The sequence below is a fragment of the Hesperophylax consimilis genome, chromosome 29 (genome assembly GCF_061612785.1).
Source record: "Hesperophylax consimilis isolate HC1 chromosome 29, BYU_Hcon_1.0, whole genome shotgun sequence".
Classification (NCBI taxonomy): domain Eukaryota; kingdom Metazoa; phylum Arthropoda; class Insecta; order Trichoptera; family Limnephilidae; genus Hesperophylax; species Hesperophylax consimilis.
In genome coordinates, this window is record NC_142864.1 from 1,727,389 (window position 1) to 1,749,698 (window position 22,310).

Below are 22,310 nucleotides of genomic sequence, written 5' to 3' on the forward strand. Positions count from 1 at the left end.
TTTGCCAGTTCAAGGATGAATTACTAGCACGACAAACTGTGGGAATTTAGTAATTAATTCTCGGCGCTGTGATGCCTTTTCATATTTCTGTTTAGATATGACGACTTTCGCAAGTTGTGTTTCTTTGCAAATCCTTACCCAAGGTACCCCCCAGAGGAAACCGGCATTTACAGTCGATGTCACTGGCGTAGGTGTCCAGTACAATTATAATTATGTGAATGACTACGAATTTTAAAGCGTTTCATATGACGTTTAATTCATAATATATATTGTTCGAAGACGTTTCAAAATGATTGTCTCGGACTGTGTTATGATTTTTGACAGAATCGATTTGTCCATGAAAATCAATCGAAATATTTCGATGATCAACAAGATCAAGTAAACCATAGCATTCACTTGGGGTTGGGGGTTGGTTACACCTTAGGGGAGGGGTGAGGGGCGGGTGATAGAACCATTTTAGAAAGTTAGCATTAGCAGTAGAGTTAGCAAAATGCATAAAAAATGATGTCTTACCAATACAGGTGCGTTTGTCATCCCCCATGCGGTATCCTTTGGGACAGACACATCGGTAGCTCCCAACGGTATTCACACACAGACCAGGGCACATGCGGACATGCATCTCATCCTCGCTGCACTCATCGATATCGAGGCAAGTTCTGGAAAAAACAAATATACACTCGGTGTCACAAAAATCGCACATCTTCGAAAATAAGTATGCGAATCACTTTGTGGTTTTATTGTGAACTGTAATAATATTTGACACCGGGGTGGCTGTGGTTAACAGTTAGAATTGGAAAAGGATTAAAGGAGGAACTTATTCTGACTTAAAATCTGCACTGGCTCAGATGTCCTGAAAGAATCCAGTTCAAGGTATGCTGGATGGTATTTAAGTCACTTAACGGAATGGCTCCGGCTTATTTATCAGAATTGTGTATTCCAGAAGATTCCAACTCCCGACAGTCAACCCTTAGGTCAGCAACGTCATCAGCTATCGGAAGGTTGAAGGAACCAAAGCGCACACCAGATACTAAGTTCGGTGAGCGTGCTTTTGCCGTGTCAGGACCTAAAGCCTGGAATGGACTGCCACATGATTTGAGAATGATTGCAGACTCGACAGAATTTAGGTCTAAACTTAAAACGCACCTTTTCAGACAGTCGTATCCATAATTTCAGAAACCTCCACTTTCACAGTTGACGGCAATTTAAATTTAAATTAACAAAATGTAAAAAATACTAAAAATAAAATAAAATAAATAAAAATAATAATTAAAAATAAATAAATAAAAATGATAACAACTAACAATTTGTAGGCTTTTAAGACAGTTAAAATACATTTAAATTAAAATAAAAACTATAGCAGACTTAAGATCATGCGACGACCAGTGTTTTTTGATATAGTGTCCTCTGCGTGCAGTTCTATCTTTTATAAGCATAAACTTTTTAATATAAGTGTGTTTGTTGGAAGTGACTTGCCAGGTAAGTATGTTTTGGTATCATTTCTAAATAACAAATGTAGATCCTAGGAAATAAATTGTACAGCGCCCTTGAGGTGATTTTTCACAAAAACGGCGCTCTACAAATTATCCAATTATTATTATTATTATTATTATTATTATCCCCGGTTTTTTAGATCGATATTATGGCCTTAAGGGACACTGCTGGTAATCGACTCAAATTAAACGCACTGAGGGAATAATTAGCGTGTACACTGCACAGGTTTTCTTAACAGACTTGCTATGTCACTGATGTAGGTACTAGGGTGGAAGAATGCAGTAGCATATATTAAAGGGAGACGCATATGGATGCGTAAATTTCCCAGATAATTTCACGGGAGGCCGACAACACAGACTTCTCATTTTTCCCAGATGAACTAACAGTGCCCTAATAAATAGTAAAACTTGACTTCTGTTAGACGTAAACAAAATATTGTCTATTTACCTGCCGTCGCTGGTCAATTTGAAACCACTGTGGCATGCGCAGTGATAAGTTCCCCAAATGTTAACACATTTTTGTTGGCAGTTCCCCAGCCCACCGTTGGGCAGGCACTCGTCTATATCAACACAGCGCTGCTGGGACGCTGGAGAATAAGTGAGGCCGTTACTGCACTCGCAGATGTATGAGCCAAACGTATTTATGCATTTCCCGAATTGGCCGCAAACCTGGAATGCAATACAAACAAATGCTAAAATAGATCTTAAGGCGAAGCTTAATGCTAAATCACTATTTTGATTAGGCTGGCCGCATACATACGTTTTCCGTATTCGATTTACTAATTCGTTTTCCGTATTCGGACATCCGAATGCACGGAATCAGTAGAAAATACATTAACTGCCGCACACGTTCGTTTTAGTTCCGAACGGAACAAATTCCTTACGCACGTTCCGAATGCAAGCCGGCGCGTTCGGAGAAACCGAATGGAAAAAACTTAATGACGTCATGTGGAACGCAGCTCTTGCATACATTTTGTTTGTGTCGACGCAAACGTTCGGAAATTTCCTGTCAGTAATTCAGTGTTGCCAACGGGTCTTGACCTAATATCGCCGTTTCTCATACATAAGGTAGCGTAAAGTAGCCGAATTTGCTGTTAGGTGGGACATGTTTAAAATTGATTTTTTTACGTGAAAATAAAAATTTCTTGGGGGGGTGGCTAGAGAATTTCAAGAAAATATAAAATTTGTCCCCAGAAAAATAAATTTCATGGGGGGGGGGGGGGGGGGGTGGCTAGAGAATTTCGGGACATGTTTAAAATGGATGTTTTTGAAGTAGCTTAATTGGCGACCAGTCGCCTTTTAGATTTTTTTTCGGCGCCGATTCTCGCTCTGAGTTGCCTAAATGGCGATATATCGCCCTTGTTGGCAACACTGGTTCTGACGTTTATACATTCCGAATGAAGAAAAACGAACGTTTGCGCTAGTCTCATGGAATTCCGAATACGGAAAACGAATTCGGAAATCGAATACGGAAAACGTATGTATGCGGCCAGCCTTAATCTTTATAACGAATTGGTTTACATTATGAATACCAAAAAATATGCTTTAGATAAATTGAAGGTTTTCCTATCGTTTCGCTTGAGTAGAATATAAATAAAATAAATAAATTACTCAGTAAAAAATACAAATGTACAAACTACTAAAAGAATTTTTTTCCATAGGAATGTATGAACGCGTCTTTACGCGAAACAAATTTAAAAAATACAGTACTATAGCTAAGATTATCTGTGACAGTTTCACTTAATTAACTTGTTTTCTTTCTTATAAAATTATTTACAAAATAAATACAAAACCAGTTTTTTGCTTGAAATCGAACGTTTCTAGACTCGGTTTGTCAAGCGATTTTAATGCCTATTATCTACAATATAAGGTATACCAAGAATAAAAATATTTTTAGCTTGTAGGTTTCTCTTAAAAAAACATTTTGGTAATTCCAGAATCGCTGGAAATCGTTAATAAACACAAATTATTTTTATGACCTTTAGAGTCAGTTCAATTACAAAGAGGAGCATCTATTTCAGAAGCAAAATGATGCAAAATAATAACCACTCCGTTAAAATTATAATTGATTGTTCAAATTTTAATTGATTAATTTTATTTTAGCCATTTTTACATCCCGATTTACCAATTTCTATTTTATTATTATTTATATATTTACATTTATTTTGATTAATATGGCTACTACAATCCAGATTGAATCTATTGATTGGTCTGCTTATGGTTATAGTAAAATATTTAGTGTATTGGCTTTGTCCTTTTTTGTAAGCCTATTTTCATTGCTCGTTTTTGTATGTGACTATTTTGTTGTGTCTTTAATTATTGATAAAATTTTTAAAGGGAACAATTTCATTACTATATTAATAAACAAAATAAGAAGGCTAGCCCACATTTTCAAAAATCTAAGAAACATATTGAACAAAGTTAAATTAAAAACTGTTTATTATTATGCTCTTGTTCAATCAATGCTTTCGTATAATGTTGTCTGTTGGGGTTCTTGTAACAAGACTACCCTAGAGCCTTTGAATGTTGCGCAAAAATTTTTTTTTTTTAAATAATGTATAAGATAAGTTTTATGTATCCATCAAAGTTATTATATAGTGAAAGCAAAATTATGACAGTAAGGAAGTTGTACATAATACAGGCTTTCTGTAAATTTTTCCACAACATTTGTTTAGTATTGAAACAGCCATTTTGAATATTACCTACTATTTTTCCTATACTATTCATCTCCTTTCCTAAAAACAGCCCTACCCACATTGGAGATTATGAAGACTTATGTTGCACTAATTGTCGCAAATGCAGTCGAATTCGTGTCGTACAACAAGAAGGTGCCACCTTAGTTTCGTCGTCGTATCATTCACATGCAAATACCAAAATTACAAATACCCGTGATATTCAGAACCAATTGAATGAGCTTCTAATTATCGTATTAGTTATTATAAATTTGGTTTTACAGTTCACTTAATGTGTAATAGAATACGTAACAACATTATTTCTGCCAAAAGATCTCAACAAGTGCGCAACACTAGATTGGGTTCTTCTATGTATCAGCCGGTGTATACCAGAACATCCTTCGGACAAAGGAGTTTGAAAATATAAAAACTATAGGTACATTAAATTCATTCAAGAAAATGGTCAAAATCTCTGTACTAGCTGAGAGTAATGATTTTGGTTCACCCATGTTGTCTTATATCATAAATCCGTGTGGAAGCCCTGTTTTGATATTTACTTATATAATCCATATTTACTTACTGCATATGTACTTAAATAGTTCTTAAATTACTTTTTGTTAATATTATTTTCTTATTGTTTGACTTAATTTCCGGGTTAAATCTTCCCCACAGGAAAAACTAAACCCTTCCACACACTTTACCACAAATGATCATCTAGTCCAGGGGTGTCCAAACTAGATGGGACCCAGGGCCAATAAAAAAGACTAAATACATTGGTGGGCCGCAAAATATTTATAAAAATAAAATACTGGTAATAATACGTAATATCGTTATTTTATTATCTACTTTTTCATTAATTTGTCTTTTACAATTCTGTCAACATCAACCTCAATACTAGTGGTAGCTAGGCGCAGTGCATGTTTAAGTGAAGTATCTGTCAATGAAGACCTGTATTTCGATTTAATAAACTTCATTGTTGAATATGCACTTTCACAAAGGTAGGTACTGCCCATCATCGAGCCCATTTTTTGCCCGAAATTCGTCAGTTTCGGGAAACGTTCAGCGAGGAGCTTAAAAAAATCAATTCCTGTTTCTGTTCTGCCCTTGTAAAAGGGGTCTGATTGCAGATCACACAGTTCCAATTGATAATCAATCTTCACACTCGCAACTGCGATCGTTAATGGATGAGTAAAGAGAGCTATATCACTCTCAATTTTTTTTTAAATCTGCAAAACGCCGCTCAAATTCGACGATTATTTCGTCCATGTATTTGAGGTGGTCCAAAAAATTACATTCTTCAAAATTTTTCATCTCTAAATACCTAATGTTCTTTACAACTTGAAAAAAAAGAAAAATCATTTTGTTGTAGAGACGTTTTGAACAATTTCAGTTTACTTCTGAATCCATTCACATTTCCGTACATGTTGGCTATATTGAGGTTTTTACCTTGCAATTTTAAATTTAATTCATTCAGGTGTTGCGTCATATCAGTTAAAAACGCAAGATCAGCCAGAAACTGAGGATCTCGCATTTTATCTTGTAGTTCAGAAGTGTCAGATGATATCTCATTTTTTAGAAATAAAGGTATTTCTTTTCTTAAGGCGAAAAAGCGTTGCAAGCACTGGCCAGCACTTAGCCATCTGATTTCCGAATGCAATAGTAAATCTCCATAGTTTGCATCGATTTCACTTAAAAAGTCTCTAAATTTTCTATGTGTCAAAGCCCTGTTTCCAGAGGCGGTTCCTTGGTACGTGCATTTGTGCATTGCACTGCTTGTCTTCAATCTCCATATAATAAATTACAAAGACATCTGTGCCCCAGTGATCGATGTAAGAAATTCGTAATTCCCGTCGGGTCATTATTTGAGCTATCTTCTAGTAAAAAAATCCCGCACAAGAGCAAGCGGTCGTGCATACCCAGATATGCACAGAACCAACTTTTACCATACTACTAAAACAGCATCGGGCGGTATCGAGACAGCCCGAAGTAGCCGAAACGGTGACATGAGCGAGACAGATTACACTCTTGACGTCAAATTACGTGTTAGAGCAGTGCAGATACATAACCCATCCGTGCATTATCGAAGTGCTTTGACGGCGAGTGAATTTTGCATCACTTTGATCATGCGTAATCCAATGCGTTTGGAATGGATTCGCTTAGAAATACTAATGTTCAATGTTAACGCAACAACATTAACACATTGGAACTCGTTCGCGGTGAAATCAAACGGTTTCGCTATATTTTCAACGATGAATTGAGTGTCCTTTATTTTCGAGATAATTTTGTATTTTTGTATTATTTAATCAGTTATTTTACAAATATAACTTAGAAGATAGAATGAATTGCAGTAGGTGTTCCCATTCATTAATTTGCTCCACCTAAATTACAGACTAGGTACATTTTAAAAGTGAAATGCACTGCTGGTAATTACAGTCACGGGCCGCCTCTGCCTGTTTCCACCTCTAATCAAATTGGTTATCCTTATAACAACTTTCATAGCATTCATTTGACGCAAAGATTTTCCACACAAGGCTTCCTGATGTATAATACAATGCAACAACGGGCAATCAATGCCATTTTGTGTTAGAAGTCCCGCGAATCCTGTCACTGTCCCGGTCATAGCTTTTGCCCCATCGGTCACAATACAAGAACACTTACGAAATCCTCCATATTCTACTATAGTTTTGTTAACCGCTTCAAATATATCACTGCCTTTAGTTGTTCCATGAAATGGTATTAAATCCAGCATTTCTTCCGTGACTGTAAAATCTTTGGAAATGCAACGTATAAAGATTATTAATTGACTGACATCGGTCTGGTCGGTACTTTCATCCAAACATATTTTTTTTTATTTTTTTTTATTGTGTTTATTTCTTGCTAGAGCAATCCCGATGAGTAACAGAACTCATTTTAGGACAGGAGGAACTTACAATTCATATGTAGGAGGTAGTAGGAACAATTTTACAACGGTATTTTGATATCAAATATAAGTTTCACATTCAATACAGCATAAAAATTAAAAATTAAAATAATGACACTTTAAGTAGAACAAACAACAATAGAAAACAAGTACAGAAAGAAAAAAAAACATGGATAAGATACAACAAGAAATGACAACACAGTTACATATTTTCATTTTTAAATGTAGTTAAAAAATATTCTTTTAAAGCATTGCTTTGCAATTTTTTATTGTGGTGGATGTGTTTGTACATATCTGGAAGCGAATTATATAGTGTATAGGCAATATAGTTCAGTGATTTTAACCCATATTTTGTAGTGTGTGTTTGAGGAATGCGGATTTTATTGTTATTTCGAGTATTGTGGTTGTGGATGTCTTGATTGTAAAGTGGCTTGATGTTGGTGTGAGTTGATTTTTGGGTAATTTGTAGGATGGTGCTTGTAATTTCATATTTAGGAAGGATTGTAATTGGAAGGATACCAGAAACTGAATAGATGTCCCTAACATGAGTGTCCCATGGAAGTTCAAACACATTTCTGAGAGCTCGGTTTTGAGCCACCTGCAGGTCAGCTATCAATTTCTTTGAGGCAAAACCCCAGATACAGCAGAGATAGGAAAGGTGTGAATGTACCATGGCATAGTATACTGAAGTTAGTAAAGGAATGGGTAGTAACCCTTGAAGCCTATATAGTACACCAGTTATAGGGGTAATTTTCTCTTTTATATGATTTATATGGAGATCCCACGTGAGTTGGGAATCTACGATCAGACCCAAATATTTTGTGTTCATTTTCTTTTCGAGGCAGTTGTCTCCAATTTTAATATCGAGGCTGAAATTTTTCTTGTTACCGAAAAGAATATAATGGGTTTTTTTTACGTTAAGAGTTAGTTTGTTTATTCTCAACCAGTTTGTGAGATGGGAAATATCAGCATTCATCTCCGTTTCAAGCTCCGCTAGGTTCAGTTTATTGTAAAAAATTACCGTATCGTCAGCATAAAGTTGTATAGTTCCTTTAATACCCCACTTTGTTATGTCATTCACGTAGATTAGGAATAGCAACGGTCCAAGAATTGATCCCTGTGGTACTCCACATGTTATTTTACCTAATTCACTCATTTCTCCTCCAAATTCTACTGCCGAAAAGCGATTTGATAAATAAGATCGGAAAAGCTCCAGAGGTGTACCAACAATACCCAAATGCTTCAGTTTTTCGATCAATACGTTATGATCCACCGTGTCAAACGCCTTCTTTAGATCAATAAATATTGCCGCCGTAAAATCACCGTCATCTATATGTTTCTGCAGATTTGATATAAAATCGAAGGCTGCACATTTAGTGTTAGATCGTCGTCTGAAACCATATTGTTTTGACGTGAGAATTTTGTTGTGTTCGAGATATTTCAATAGTCTTTCTTTAATGACACTTTCAAAAATTTTAGAGATAGCTGGAAGTATAGAGATTGGACGATAATTTTGGACATTTTTTTTACATTCATCTTTATGTACAGGAATAATTTTTGCAATTTTTAGTTTATCTGGAAATATACCCTTTGATAGAGAGAGATTTATTAAGTGAACGAGGTCATCCACCAGTTCACCCTTGCAGTTTTTGAGAAGGAGAGAGGTTACACCATCGGAACCAGCTGCTGCTTTAGACTTAAGGTTAGATATGATCCGTAAGATTTCCTTTTTATTTGTCCTGATCATGTTAAAAGATTGTTTTGCTTGAGGTTCCGTGTAGATCGTATTTACATCAGTTTTTGAAGATTTTATGACTGATGCTAAACTTTCCCCAACTGAGAGAAAAAATGTGTTAAATGCAGTTGCAATCTCTTTTGGTCCCTTTACTTCTTTGTCATTTATGACTAGAGATTTACAAGCTATTGTTGGGTTTCGCGAGCTATTTGATAGAATGGAATTGATTGTTTTCCATGTTCGTTGTGGCTTATTAATGTTTTCATTAATCAATTTCGTATAATATTTAGATTTAATGTATCTTCTATAGTTGGTGACAGTATTACGAGCTTTATTTTTTTCTATTGTCAAAGGAATACTTTCTTGATTTTGTTTCCAAAGTTTAAATATACTATTTCGTTTTTTAATAAGTGTATCAAGTTCAGCATTAAACCATGGAGTATTGTTCAGTCTTTTGTCGCCTGTATTTGTTTTTACTTTTGTTTTGCTTGAATTTATAGCATTCTGGAGATAGTCAGCGAAATTATTATAATTTTTGTTTACATCATCAGACGAATGATCAAATTTACAAGTTTTAAGTGAAGTATTTAATTTTTGATAATTTATTTTGTAAGCATTTGTGAGGTTTATTGCGGATCTGTTATTGGGAAGGTTTTTCAAGGAATTTTCATAATCCAATATAAGTATATTGTGGTCACTAAGGGGATCATCAATGTTTGAAATTGTGCCGGAAACATTTGTCCTATTTGTAATGATGTGATCTATCAACGAGCTAGTGTTATTAGTTACCCTTGTGGGAAACATTGTGTTACATAGATAAAAGTTATATGATTTCAAGGTGTGAATATATCTTCGTGTAGTATCAGTGTCTTTTGAGATATCGATATTGAAATCTCCAAAAAGTAATGTGTCTTGTTTGTTATTGTTTAATATTATTTCGAAAGATTCAAAGAAATCTGTTATATTTGAGTTCGGCCTACGGTAAAAAACATACAAATTTAGAGGTTTAATACTTTTTGACGTGACTGTAATTCCTAGAAAGGTATTTTCGCTGCAGCATTTTTCGATCTTCTTACTGTTGAGTGTATTATGCATGTAGATGGCGACCCCTCCTCCTCGGTCCATCTCGCGGGAAGCAAAGATTCCAGAATAGTCAGCAATATTGAAAAAAGTTTCCTCTCCTTTACGTAGCCAGGTTTCCGTAATCACGAGAATATGTACTGTTTGTGTAATGTTTTTGAGGGTTTCTTCGATTTCGTCTATTTTGTTTCTGATGCTTCTAGCGTTCATGTACATAATACGCATACAGGAATTTATAGTAGTGTATTCTTGTATACTGAAACATTTTTTTTCCTTTATGTTGCCTTTAACAGTGGCCCACGTAGTCTACCCTTTCTCTTGAATAGTATTCGCAATCTACAAAGTAATCACATATTTTTTTGTAATATAATTACCCATGTCCTCTATTCGTCGCGCCACCGTTTGATGAGATAATGCAACAGATTCAAACTTTTCCGCTAATTTCGGCTGCATAAAGCGTTTAGCCATTTCAACTGCGCATTTTTTTATTAAAACTCCATCACTAAATGGTTTTTTTGCTCTGGCTAATTGTAATGAAACTTCATATGAGGCAGCCAAGCTTTGTTCATTCTCAGTACTTACTTTTGAAAACATACTTGTTTGCTGTATTAGTTTTTTTTTGTACTCAGCCACCATAACTTTTCTTGCTTCACCGACATGTTTTTTATACTTTTCTTCATGTAAAGAAGTATAGTGTCGCTTAACATTATATTCTTTACTTACAGATAAAACTTGCATACAAATCAAACACTGAATTTTATTGTTATTGTTGGAGATAAAGTAGTCTAACTCCCATTTCGCATTGAATGTACGATTTTCTTCACTTAACTTCCTCTTCTTTGTAGACACGATGAAAAGTTCAATATACTCAAACACAAAGCGAACAACGTAATACCAAACTTTAAAATAATGTTAAAGTCTTTAATAACCTGAGAGTAACCTTGCGCAATCAAAACTTTCATTGCGTTGAATGTAGAAGTGAGTCGTTCGCGAACGAGTCGGCTCAGTGAACCGGATCTTTACACCGATCCGTAAGATCCGGTTCCCAAATCAGCCGCTCACTCGTTCGCGGATCGGTAGTGACTCACCCGTTCGGGAACGGTGAGCCGGTGACCCGGTGACCCGCTTCACTCGTTCGCGAACGAAGAGCCGGTGAGCCGGTGACCCGCTTCACTCGTTCGCGAACGGTGAGCCGGTGAGCAGGTGACCCGCCAGACCCGAAGAGCCGACTCACCCGTTCGCGAACGAAGATCCGCATACATCGTTCAACGGATCTCACGGCTCGCGGGTCACTACTGACGTACTGACCGGATTGATCATATATACGACATAATAATACTGGTATTCCCGCTTGCATAACATTTTAGTTGTTGTGTCGGCACTTATTTAGTTTATTATAACAGGAACAAGGAAGAGTTATATTATGTTCATGGTTTATTTTCAGTTAATCATTGATATCGAAATAATCGTAAAAAAGTAATGTTGGCATTGAGTACTTACATGAACGACGTTTAGCTATTATTCTCACACCGAAGTATTTTGTTTCACAACACAATTTTTATATTATTATTACACTTATTTGGGACAGAATTAATTTAAAATAGATTTAAGTTTATTTTCATTGTTCTATATTTTGATTCCATTCACCAATTGATTTTTTTAAACTTAATTTAAAGAATTTTTTTCAATTGTATTGATACAGATTATTGTAATTTAAAAATAACACATCTGACAATTTTTGTGGCCGCAGAAAAATGATTCCAAATTTCACTCTTTTTTCTTGTGGAAATCATGGTAAATTTAAATTAAAGCTATTATAAAGTTCGTAATTATGTTTTCCGGGTAAAAAAAACTAAAAAGCGATAAGAAACGTGATTCAACGATTACCGTACGATTGAAGTTTGACGTTTTGTACCAAAAACCTAACAAAACAAAAGATTTCTCGATTTCATTTTTTCATTCTAATAAAAGGGTATTCCAATAAAATTGGGAATCCCCTTTGAATGTAATCATAAATATACGATATATTGATCGATTTTTCTGGGCAAAAATTTTGTCTTCGAAATATATAATATTCCCAAAGAAGCAAAAATGTCGGAATGTTTCCTCACGATAGCAAGGTCCCATCTGACGAAACGCAGTCCTGAGAAATGACCTTTAAAGCATTTATCTTTTCAGCTTATTCTTCCGGAGGGAGCTTTGTCAGACGCAACCTGTTATGAAACATCATAAAACCCTAAAAATATTTTAAATGCAACTTTTATAAGAGAAAAATGAAATCTCATGGTTTCAAGTTTAAATGCTTTTATTTTATAAGCAATAATTATTAGCCTAAAACACTCATCCACATTGAAAAATCTCCTGATAAAAGATACATGACGCCAACGGGACTTGAACCCGTGTCCTTTCGATTTCCGGTCGACAGCTCTGACCACTGAGCTATGGCGGCTTATCTCTTATCCGCGAAATAATTCAATATATATACTAGTGTTTCAGGCTAATAATTATTGCTTATAAAATAATTGTTACCCTTTGTAATATGCATAAAAAATCTTGTCTTAAACATTAGTTTACCAAAAAAAAATAATAATAAGTACTTTTAATTTCACCAAAACATAAAAATAGCACATTGTATAATAAACGATCCAATTTGATTTCGGTCACAATGTACAATTAAAATAAATTTCACTAGCGAATCTTAAACATCTTAGGACACTGTAGAGTGTAGAACACAGGTCGATTTCAATATCTGTACCATTGTATAATATAGACGACTACACGTATGTATTCTTTTATCGCGAAGAACTTCGTTTTTATTTTATTTATGGAGGGGAGGGGGGGGTTCAATCGAGCCGGTTCACTGAAGCGGATCTTTCAGGTGAACGGGACCCAGTGAACCGGCTCCCTCAACTGAGCCGCTTCGCCCATCTCTAGTTGAATGACAAGTGACAAACAAATGCCCAATGAACGATGCGCGGTAGGTACCTATTTTGAGTTCGGGGAATTCCCCCAATTCTCGAGTCAATAGTGATGTGAGCGACGTGATCGAACATACCCAAAACGTTTGAATTTCGTCGCGAGAAAAATAGTTTGCTCATTAATGTATTTAAAACTTCGAACAAAGAATATAATGAACTAAAATCTGAATAATAATTGCTTTCATTCAAAATGTGACAAGAAATAAATAAAGTAACTAAGTTAAAGCAATTATTAATTAAAATAAATATAGTTTAAAAAAACTAAAAAACACGCTTTTAAATAATATCGAACTAAAAACTTCAAAATAATTTTTAAAATAAGCTTAAAGCAATAATGAATGAAAAATGATAGTATTATTGTTAAAAAGCGTGGGCGCTTTGTGCCATATTTTTCGTATATCGTGCGCCCGACGCACAGACATATATGTCTATGGCCCGACGCTTTTTCACAATAATACTATCATTTTTCATTCATTATTGCTTTAAGCTTATTTTAAAAATTATTTTGAAGTTTTTAGTTCGATATTATTTAAAAGCGTGTTTTTTAGTTTTTTTAAACTATATTTATTTTTCACTTTTTAGTTTCGTATGCTACAAAAGCGTGTTTTTTTAGTTTCTTTAAACTATATTTATTTAATGGTAGTTTCTTTATTACCGACTATGGTTCTAACAGGTAACTTTTATTCCGGAGAGGGAGCCTGAGAAACGGCTACCACTAGGGCCGAGGAAGGCAGCAGGAGAGTTACATACAAGCAAGCAAACAAGCAAGCAAGCAAGCAAGCAAGCAAACAAACATACAAGTGAAGTTAATATAAAAGCGTGTAAATAAAGTATTATTATATGCAGTGGGTACACCTACAGACCTCTTTGTAGTCGGTGTAACCGAACCGGACTTTTTTTTGAAGTCGGTTAAAAAAAGGTTCAATGGGCCGCAATAATCTAAACCGCGGGCCGCATGCGGCCCGCGGGCCGTGGTTTGGACAGCCCTGATCTAGTCAATCCACATTATGCAAGGGAATTATATAAGTATAATAATACAAAATAATAAAAGAACAACACGCCAACTCACCAGAGATCAAATGGGAAAATAATTCACCGACTCCCGATATTTTCTTATCAGAGTGTTCGGCTCGGTAGAACTTCTAACTGGACCTATAAATCCTACTGATCCCTCATTATAAATATTTAAAAAATCTTTCGTAATCGTGCATGTATTTAAAATGACTGATTTTTCCATTTTTATGTATAAATTCTTTGACAGATCTAGTATGCCTAAATTTTGAATGAGAGAGTTAGGTATAATGCCAGTAGCCGAAATAACAAATGGTAATATTGTTAGAGTCTGAGAATGCCAAATTCTTTTAATCTCATTTCCTAAATCTGTATATTTTTTTTATTTTTCAGAAACAGATATTTGAATATTACAGGAATTTGGAAAAGCGACATCAATGATTTCAGTTATTTTTTTAATTTTGTCATGTAAAACTATATCGGGTCTATTATGACTAATCGTTAGGTCTGCTAGTAAAGTTTTATCATAATATATTTAGTGAAATTCATTTTCCAAAAATGAATTTGGTTCGTATTCATAATATGGTACTATATTACGGAAGTCTAGACTAGTATGGTCTAATCTATTTGATTTTGGGTATCCTAAATACTTAACCTCATCCCTTTTCATACTAGTAATTTGGAAATTTCTAAATATACTCTCAATTTTGCCTTTCTCTATATGGATCGTTCTACATTTATCTAAACCAAAAGTCATTTTGACATCATCTGAAAAGTTTTGAACTACCTCGATCATTTCCTCTAAATTTTGTTTAATAATAATAATGATATTTGGCTAATTTATATAGCGCCGTTTTCGTGAGAAATCACCTCAAGGGCGCTGTACAAATATATTTCTTAAATAGTTTAGAATTGGAAAATAATTTTATATCATCCACAAATAATAAATGCGAAATTATACTACTCTCCCTTGTATTACCCTTAATTTTTATTCCAAACTTGCTTTTAATTAACATTTTAGATAGAGGATTCAATGCTAAGCAAATTTTTTGGTCATTTTATTTTTTCTTATAATTTATTATTCAATTCAATTCAATTCAATTTGTTTATTCCTTTAAAAACATTACAAAATTACATTTTATTTCGTTTTTAAGTACATTTGTAAAATGGTATTACATAATAAGTAAGCGGTGTATAAACTATACCAGCATCAATAGAGCGTGCCTTTTAAAGGCAGCTTCACCTTCAGCTAAATATGTCGATATCCGAATTAATTCTGTTCAACAGCAAGACTGCTCTCCCCACCGGCATGACCATTGGCAAGTTAGTACTGCAGGCCGGGAGATAAACCAGTCTATGCTGTCGGTGACGGAGATAACCATCAGGAACATAGAGACTAATACTCTCCATGATAGTAGGATTTTCAAACCATCCACGAATCAGTTTGAAGAAGTGTGATACAACATGCACATCTCTTCTGACCCGTAGATGGTTCATACCGAGCATGCCCAAGAGAAAGTCAGTAGGATAGAGCCACGGGTAGTAGCCATACTCCCTCAGGTAGAGGAATCTCACAAATTATTCATACTATCCATCGTGTAATTGTTACTAAGCGTGACTATTAGTAAGTATTATCAAACTGTAGTAATAAACACACAGCAGAACTTGTTTATAAAATAAACTGTTAATATAAGATGAATTGTAATAATTTTTTTCAAATTTTCTGGCTTCACTCTTCAGGGGTGTTCTAGGCCATCATTTCAAAATATTGGAGAGAGGGAAAGTGAATTCACATGTTCATTTTGTTTAAATGGGCAAATTTCAAAATTACATGAGAGATAGGAGTCAATTTCGGAGTGGAGGGGAGGCAATTTTAGATAAGCTTGATAGAAGAGAGGATATTTGTTTAGGGAGGGACAACCAAAAAATATTTGATATTCCCACTTCTAGACCACAGAATGTACAATATGGGGGGACAAATTTATAAAGGAGTGAAGTGAAAGGAACAATGTCCAATTTTCATTCGAATAAGTTAGGAAATTTCTTTTATGGAAAATGGAGGAATTGTTGAAACCACGGTTTTGATGGGATAGTCCTTTGTATCGAGGCGTAGCGAGCTCCTTTGAATTAGCTAGCAGAGTGCCAATACTCTATCCAAACATTGCGGGATCTATCTTTGAGGATAGAAAAAATTTCAGATAGGGGAATGTGGTTTATAAGAGTAACAATTGGATGCCTCTTGTTTTGCCAATAAATCTGCAACAAATCAGAGCAATTTTTTCAGAGCCTATGGATGGAGGCCATCAGAATTAGTATTGAATCCATGAAAAATAAGAAAATTTCAAAAATAATAAAAAAAGAATGGACAGGCAGTTGGAAAGTTGGAAAGGATAATGATAAAGTGCCCACAGTGACCTGTTTATCGTTGCACTCGTCAATGTCCAAACAGTCACCCTGCAGAGTGGTTCGGAGACCATAATTGCAGTGGCAAGTGTACCCCCCTCCAGGATTATTCTCGCACCTCTGGTTGTCCCGGCAGGTGTTATTTTCCCTTTCGCATTCACCCCCAGCTGAAAATAATTGAAAAATTGGACTGTAAAACATCTGACACTGAATACATATCAAGGGTCGGAAGTGGTTGGAAAGGTCTATAAAACGCCACATACCTGAGGGTATGTGAGTGTGTGTATTGATCTTTTGAATCGAATATGAAGTTACTTAGACTAAAACAAAACTACTTTATTTTGTACTTTTGAATGTAGGTGTAACTTTGTGGGTGTCTTAATAATTGCTAAATATATAAGCCAATACTCTTAGTTTTGAATCCATTTTCACGCCTCCCCCATTATGTCGTTACGTTAACATATAGTTCGCCCTAAGGAACGAAAGGTTGTTCTGAAACCTGTCGGCTTGGATATAAAAAAAAATGTACATAGCGGGTTCAAACAAAGTTATATTGTTTGATTTAAAAAAAAACTGCTTGTCAGTAGGAAAATTACAAATAAATAAAATACGACGATAATTCATACATATATATATATATATATATATTTTAATTATATTTAAACAAGAAAATTCTTTACAATGTATGATATACATATATATTTCACTAGTAATAAGATAAAAGAAATTATGATATGGTTATTATTTATTATTTTCAATGTTCTCCCTTAATAAGCAATTGCTTGTGTGTATGGGATGAGGTATTATTTGTTTAGTTTCTTAGATTTATTTTATTTTTTAAATTAATGTTGTTTTTTTTTCTTTTATTTATTTATTTTTTTAATTTAGTTTAGGTTATCAGTATATTTTTTAATTGTGTTTTGAATTCTTTGAATCTATCTTTAAGTGATCTTATATTTTCTGGCAATTTATTGTATTTGTAGTTTTGTTGACCTAAAGTTTTTTTACAAATCGGAATTGGTAACATGTATTTTTGCCTGAGATTTGCTGTGATTTTGAATGGTGCGGTTTTGTTTAGGATATCATCTTTGTAAACTTGTAAGGTTGAGTGATACAGGAAAAGAGTATTTAATTTTCTGACTTTAAATTCTTTGAAAATGAGTTCAGATGAATATAAAAATGATTTATTTAATATTATTTTAATTATTAGTTTTTGCGCAATCTAAAGAGGTTGCGTGTGAATTTTATAGGCACCCCCCCATCCTATTATACCATATTGGATTATCGATTGACAGAATACGAAGTACGTCATTCTCAGTAGTTCTTTATTTAGAATATGTCTCAAGCAGCTAAATATAAAGGTTAATTTTCGTACTCTGTTTTTGAGAATGGTTATATGTGGTATCCATTTTAGGCATTGGTCAATAGTGATCCCTAGATATTTGGTTGAAGTTTTGATTTCAATATTGGTACATAGTAAGTTACAGTGGTGTTTTTGAGTGTTTGGTGCAGAGTGAATTCTAATGTTTATTTCATGCGGCGTTTTTGGTTTGTTTATGAAAAATGGTACGTAGTGTGTTTTTTTAGAGTTTAACGCAGTAGGATATTGTCAAACCATGTTTTCAATTTATTGATGTCTGAATTACCCTTTTTGTTCAGTTCTAACCATGTGTTTGATTTTAAAGGAAGCACTGTGTCCCTTCCCTTGCCTGCCCTAAAACCGGGTGGCGATATAGTTCCTCTGTTTTTGCATTGTGCAGACAGGGGCGCCCTTGTGAGGTATTACACCAAATGAAAATGGACCAGGAAAAGCAACGGGAATTTCTTTCTGTAGCTAGCCGTACCCCTTGTTCTTTGTTAGCGCTTATTCCGATCAGTTCTTCTTGTCTTATGATATCCGATTCTTCAACATTCCATTTCCACAGTCAAAATGTCCTCAAACTTAGTTTTGAAGTCTGTGTGAAGTACATCTAAATGTTGAACGTCATTATTACCCTGGACGTTTTTCAAAAAGTTTTTCGAAAATTCGCGGCTTCCAATGTGCAATGTTTTGGTTCAATATATTAATTCTGACGAGAAAAGGAACGTAGACTCTATTTATATACCTCAATAAACAACTTTACGATATTTAAACATACAAATATCAAGTGAGTAATTTCTCTGACTATTATTATTACGTAAACTGTGTTATTTGGGTGTATTGTGTTATTTACGGAACTCCTAAATATTGAGTTGAGGTAAATGGGGGTCCGCTCGTATGTACCCCCATTTGATTTTTTTTTCTCGCTGACATAGACCCCCAGCAAGCCGATATCGACCCCTGGGGGTCCATATAGACCAATTTGGGAACCTCTGTTTCAGAAGGTTAAACGGGGCGTGTTTGGAATAACAAAATTTAATCTGTTTGATCCTTATAATGCACATGTTACAATATACAATGTTGGTAAATCACGCTTGGTTATTGCAAAACCTGAACTTTTTAATATTTATAACTTAGCACATCTTAATCAAGTTACACCAGTTTGACACATCTATAAACCACCCATGTTTGACAATAATATAAATGATTTGAAACGAACCTTCGTAATTTTTTATTTCCGTACAAGCGACCACCGATATTAAAACAAACAAAAATTGACAATACCACTTCATGATGAAATAAAAAATTATAATATTTCTTTATTCGCGGACAAAGCGGCAATAAACATGGCTTGTACACAAATAAATACAAGGCTAGGTGATAATTTTTAGATTATAGCATACAGTGGCGTACGGTGAATATCCAAGCTAATGTAAAAATAAATGTGCTGAAAAAAAATAACGCATAATTTAAACGAATTATGTTATGACTTTTAATTATTATTTATTTATTAAAGAAATAAGATAAGTACATATAAAACAGGATTTACAAAATGTTTCTACATATTATGAGATTTTAATACTAATCTTCCATGTAAGCGTTTGCTTGTGGTTGGTAGAGGAGTGTACAGTGCATTATTGTAGTTATTTATCAGTAATTATTAATTAATAATATTGTAGGTATATGTATGCTGTTGTAAGTATATCGTAGAGAGAAATTAAAATAGTAATAAAATAAAAGTAAAGTATTTTAACTCAAAAAATGTCATTTTGAGTTTTTCATGTATTTTGTTTGGATATAATATAAACTTTGTATTGTGGGAGTTAGTAAAAAATGTAATTTTTCGTAACTCAATAATCCAATTTCATTCTACAACGTATACTATCGTAAGTAATTTTACAATAGTTTACACGGGCGGTCTGCGCAAAAGATACAGCGAGATAATAGAGAGAACTTACATATAATAAATGAAGCCATTTCTGATTTAGCTCGTGTAACTGAATCAGTTAATACAGTGCTGTTAGCCAGCAGAGATTTTGGGAATAATAACGAATAATTGAATTTATATGATTACAACAGTAATAATCGTACACAATGCAAAGTATAATATGTTTTTTTGTAATTAAAATTAAAATACATTAATATTTATAATAATAATAATAATAATACTTTAAAACGTGTTAAGAATTATTTAATTACGATGGTTTACGTCATTTTATTAAATTGAATAATTATCGTTTGTAAAACCTACGGTTTGTCATTTTTGGCCAGTATTATGTTTACCAAACGTATCTAAACAATAAAATTAGAAATAATACACAATAAAATCCACATATTAGAAAAAATGGGATAAAATCTCTTAACTATATTGCCTACACACTCTATAACTCTCTTCCAGATATGTATAAAAACAGATAGCAAATAAAAAAACATCAAAGTAAGGCTTTAAAAGAATATTTATTAATACATTTAAAATGGAAAATACGTAATTCTTGTCGGGTTGTATTTTGTTATGTTTCTTTCTCTCTCCTTTCCTATCCCCCTTTATTTGTAATCGAGCACAATCAATTTTTACCAATGTATTAGTGGGTAAGTACCTTTTTGTAAATTCCTACCCTGGATTTGTGCTTATGGGTATTTGTCTGTTTCTTTTTTTTCTTGTTGTTCTACTTAAACTCCCTTTTCTATTTTTTTGTATGTGAAACTTTTAATTTTTATTTTAAAATACCAATATATTGTACCTATTAACTGCCACCTACAAATTGTACGTTCCTCCCGTCCTAAAATGAGTTTTGTGCTCATCGGGATTGCTCTAGCAAGAAATAAAAACAATAAATCATGTGTATATTTTGGGAAGAGTTTTTGGAAACAATTTTTTGTTATTAATGTTTTTAATTTCATTTCTGTTATTAATGATTGAAAAGGGTTCTTCCTTGGTGAGAATAATAATTTAGTGCAAATAAACTATTTAATTTGTTTTTCATTTCACCGTAGAACGGAAATGAATAATCCTGGTGGGGGAGAGGAGGGAAATCAGAAAGATGAGGGTTGGGTTCTAGCAAGTACTTGGGTTTTCTTATCTCGTCACAAAATACGGCTGAAGCCTTTTCAAGCGACATTTCGATTATGAACGGTGACCTTTCCTGGAAAGTGCCCCAAATATACTGTATACATTTCTTTATTTGAATAATGTTTGAAATGACTCATAAATTAGTCAACTCGCGCCCGTGACCCCTGATTCGAAGTATGTTTTCAAAGGGTTCGAATGTTTAATAGCACTGGTTACGTCATAGTAACAACAACCAAAACTATCGACCACACAAGCATATAATCCAGCTATCTAATAAGCGCGTACGCAAAATCATAAACTATATTAAACTCTAAATTCGATTGTCGTAATCTACTGAATTCAATCAATCTTTTTCTCGGAAGATTTTTTCAATTTACATAGGGTTTCAGGCTAATTGCTTAAAAATTGTATGTTATCCTTTGTCCTATGCATAAAAAACCATGTATCTTAAAACATTAGTTTATCATTAAAAAAAAAATAATTGATTTGATGGATACTGGGCAGATTGTGAGTGAATTATTTAATTATGCATTTAAAAACAATATTTAAAAAAATTCAGGAGTACCTATATGAGCAAAATCAAAACATACATCATCGGTTTTCCCAGAGTCAGTGTGTTATTAAGTTATCTTACAAATATGTGATTATGGAGGTCAATAGGTTATGCATGATGCGCAGAATTCACAGATGCGGACACAGTATTGTTTATTGTTTATTGTTTATTGTTGTTGTTATACGCCCATAGGGGCTTTTACATAGATTATAAATAAGTTTTACATAAGTTATCGAGTTAGAATTTATACTAAGAGTTATAAAAGTGAAGAATTTTAAAAAAATATACAAGTAGTTAGTATAGACCAGGGGTGCTCAAACTTGAACTGCTGGCGATCTACCTCAATATTATTAGATTCCGATCGATCGACTCTGAGAGGCTGCAAGTATGTGTGATGCAGGATTGTCGTCTATGTGGGTAGGGTGTATCGTGGCAGGTATAAGTGTATATATAGGGACGTTGCATAATTGCATGGCCACGAATCCACATAGAATTTGGAGGAACGACAGAAATTAGTTCGCAATATGCATTTTTTAGTCAAGGTAGGTGGAGGTCTGCACTAAAAAGTCAAAAAAAAAACTAATATTTATTCAAAATTGCAAGTTTATTGGTTCTTACAAAAACAAACGAGTTATATTTTCTAAACTTAACTAAATAATGACTTTGGATGTTGAAGCGTGGCACTGCATGTCCTCAGCATACTTTTCATACGATGGTACGTAATTACCGAGTGCTAATCGCAAGCACGATGACATATGTTCGTCAGTTAGTCGATTGCGATATTTTGACATAATTATCTTCATTTCAGAAAATGCAGACTCGCACAAGTAAGATGACCCAAACATTGTCGTCAACTGAAGGGCGATTTTCCTTAGATTCGAATATTTATCTTCAGATATAAAATACCAGAATTTTGTGTCAGATGCTGTGGCTATGAGATGTATATCTGATATTATCTTCAATGTTCCAGAACACTCCGTTCAGTAACTCAGTCCGCTACAAGCTAAAAATAAATAATAAAAAAGAAGGCATGAAAAA

General features: G+C 34.0%; 1 protein-coding gene across 1 annotated transcript in view; it reads right to left on the reverse strand.

Moving 5' to 3' along the window:
• Positions 1–22,310, reverse strand: part of LOC149409760 (uncharacterized) — a 59,470-nt gene that overhangs the window by 33,474 nt on the left and 3,686 nt on the right. The window contains exons 2-4 of the mRNA XM_089649063.1: positions 16,302–16,456; positions 1,939–2,159; positions 514–656 (exon numbers count right to left, since the gene is read on the reverse strand). Of these exons, the coding sequence (XP_089505189.1) occupies positions 514–656; positions 1,939–2,159; positions 16,302–16,456 (519 nt within the window). The remainder of the gene's footprint in view (positions 1–513; positions 657–1,938; positions 2,160–16,301; positions 16,457–22,310) is intronic.